Source organism: Camelina sativa, unplaced genomic scaffold, assembly GCF_000633955.1.
Source record: "Camelina sativa cultivar DH55 unplaced genomic scaffold, Cs unpScaffold02580, whole genome shotgun sequence".
Taxonomy (NCBI): Eukaryota; Viridiplantae; Streptophyta; class Magnoliopsida; order Brassicales; family Brassicaceae; genus Camelina; species Camelina sativa.
The window spans coordinates 1-1146 of NW_010923691.1; the positions used below are offsets into that span (position 1 = coordinate 1).

At 43.6% G+C, this 1146-nt stretch overlaps 1 protein-coding gene across 1 annotated transcript; it reads left to right on the forward strand.

Moving 5' to 3' along the window:
- Positions 1 to 9: 9 nt before the first annotated feature.
- LOC104702326 (thaumatin-like protein 1) lies at positions 10 to 1146 on the forward strand (the record flags this gene model as incomplete). The annotated part of the gene is given in 2 exon segments (XM_010498990.2): positions 10 to 371; positions 832 to 1146. Coding segments are annotated over 2 exon segments (591 nt in total). The 5' UTR covers positions 10 to 24.

The window sequence follows — 1146 nt, forward strand, 5'->3', positions numbered from 1 at the left end:
CTCGTCGACGGTTACAACGTCCCGATGCTGGTGGTTCCTCAGGGAGGCTCGGGTTTGAACTGCAGCAGCACCGGATGCGTCGTGGATCTGAACGGTTCGTGTCCGTCGGAGCTTAAAGTGACGAGTTTGGACGGCGGTGGGAAACAGGCCATGGGTTGCAAAAGCGCGTGCGAAGCTTTCCGTACGCCGGAGTACTGTTGCAGCGGCGCGTACGGTACGCCTGACACGTGTAAACCGTCGTCGTACTCGGCGGTGTTTAAAACCGCGTGCCCACGTGCTTACAGCTACGCTTACGATGATCAGAGTAGTACCTTCACATGCGCCGACTCCCCTAATTACGTCATCACGTTTTGCCCTTCCCCTAACACCAGGTTATTATAATTCCCTTTTTACCCCTTTTGGTTTTTAGTTTTGCTTATGATTAAAGGTTAGGTGTGAGGGTAGTTTCGTTAATTACATAAGACAACATATTTACTAACCATTAATTACCTTTTTTGTTTACCGTGCAATTGAAGTAACTGTGATTTTTGTTTTTTTTGTCAATTATATACTAGCTGGAAATAAAATACTAAGAATCTACTACTATAGGATAGGACTTTGCTTTATACTGCAAAAAAAAAGAAGAAAATGTGTGTTTTTTACGATTTGTTTTTATTTTATTTACAAATTTGTTTTATAACCATCCTCGAATTGTGGATAGATTTATGGGGATGTGGATCTTTAACGGTCCAGTGAGATTTTTTTTGTTAATATCGTGTCCAATTTTGAGGGGACGCGTGGCAGAATCACTTGCACATGTATTGAACGGCTATGATTTTTTTTGTTTGGCAGTCAAAAATCATCACAAGATCAGAGCCCAGATCCTAAAACGACGACGCCATCAGGAACGACTACACCAGCCGGAGATAGTAGTAGTAGTAGTAGTACGACGTGGTCGCCGGTGGATACATCGATGATATACGAAGGAGCTTTGGATCAGAGCAAAGGATCACCGTCCAGTTATCATGTTTCTTCGTTATGTGGAATCACAGTCACTCTTGCGCTGGCCTTTTGTCGGATGTGGTCGCTCTTTTGACCTAACCTTTTTTTTTTGTCTCCCGCGTAAAACACTGAATCAGGACGTTGTGGGCCATCACTCACTAAAAA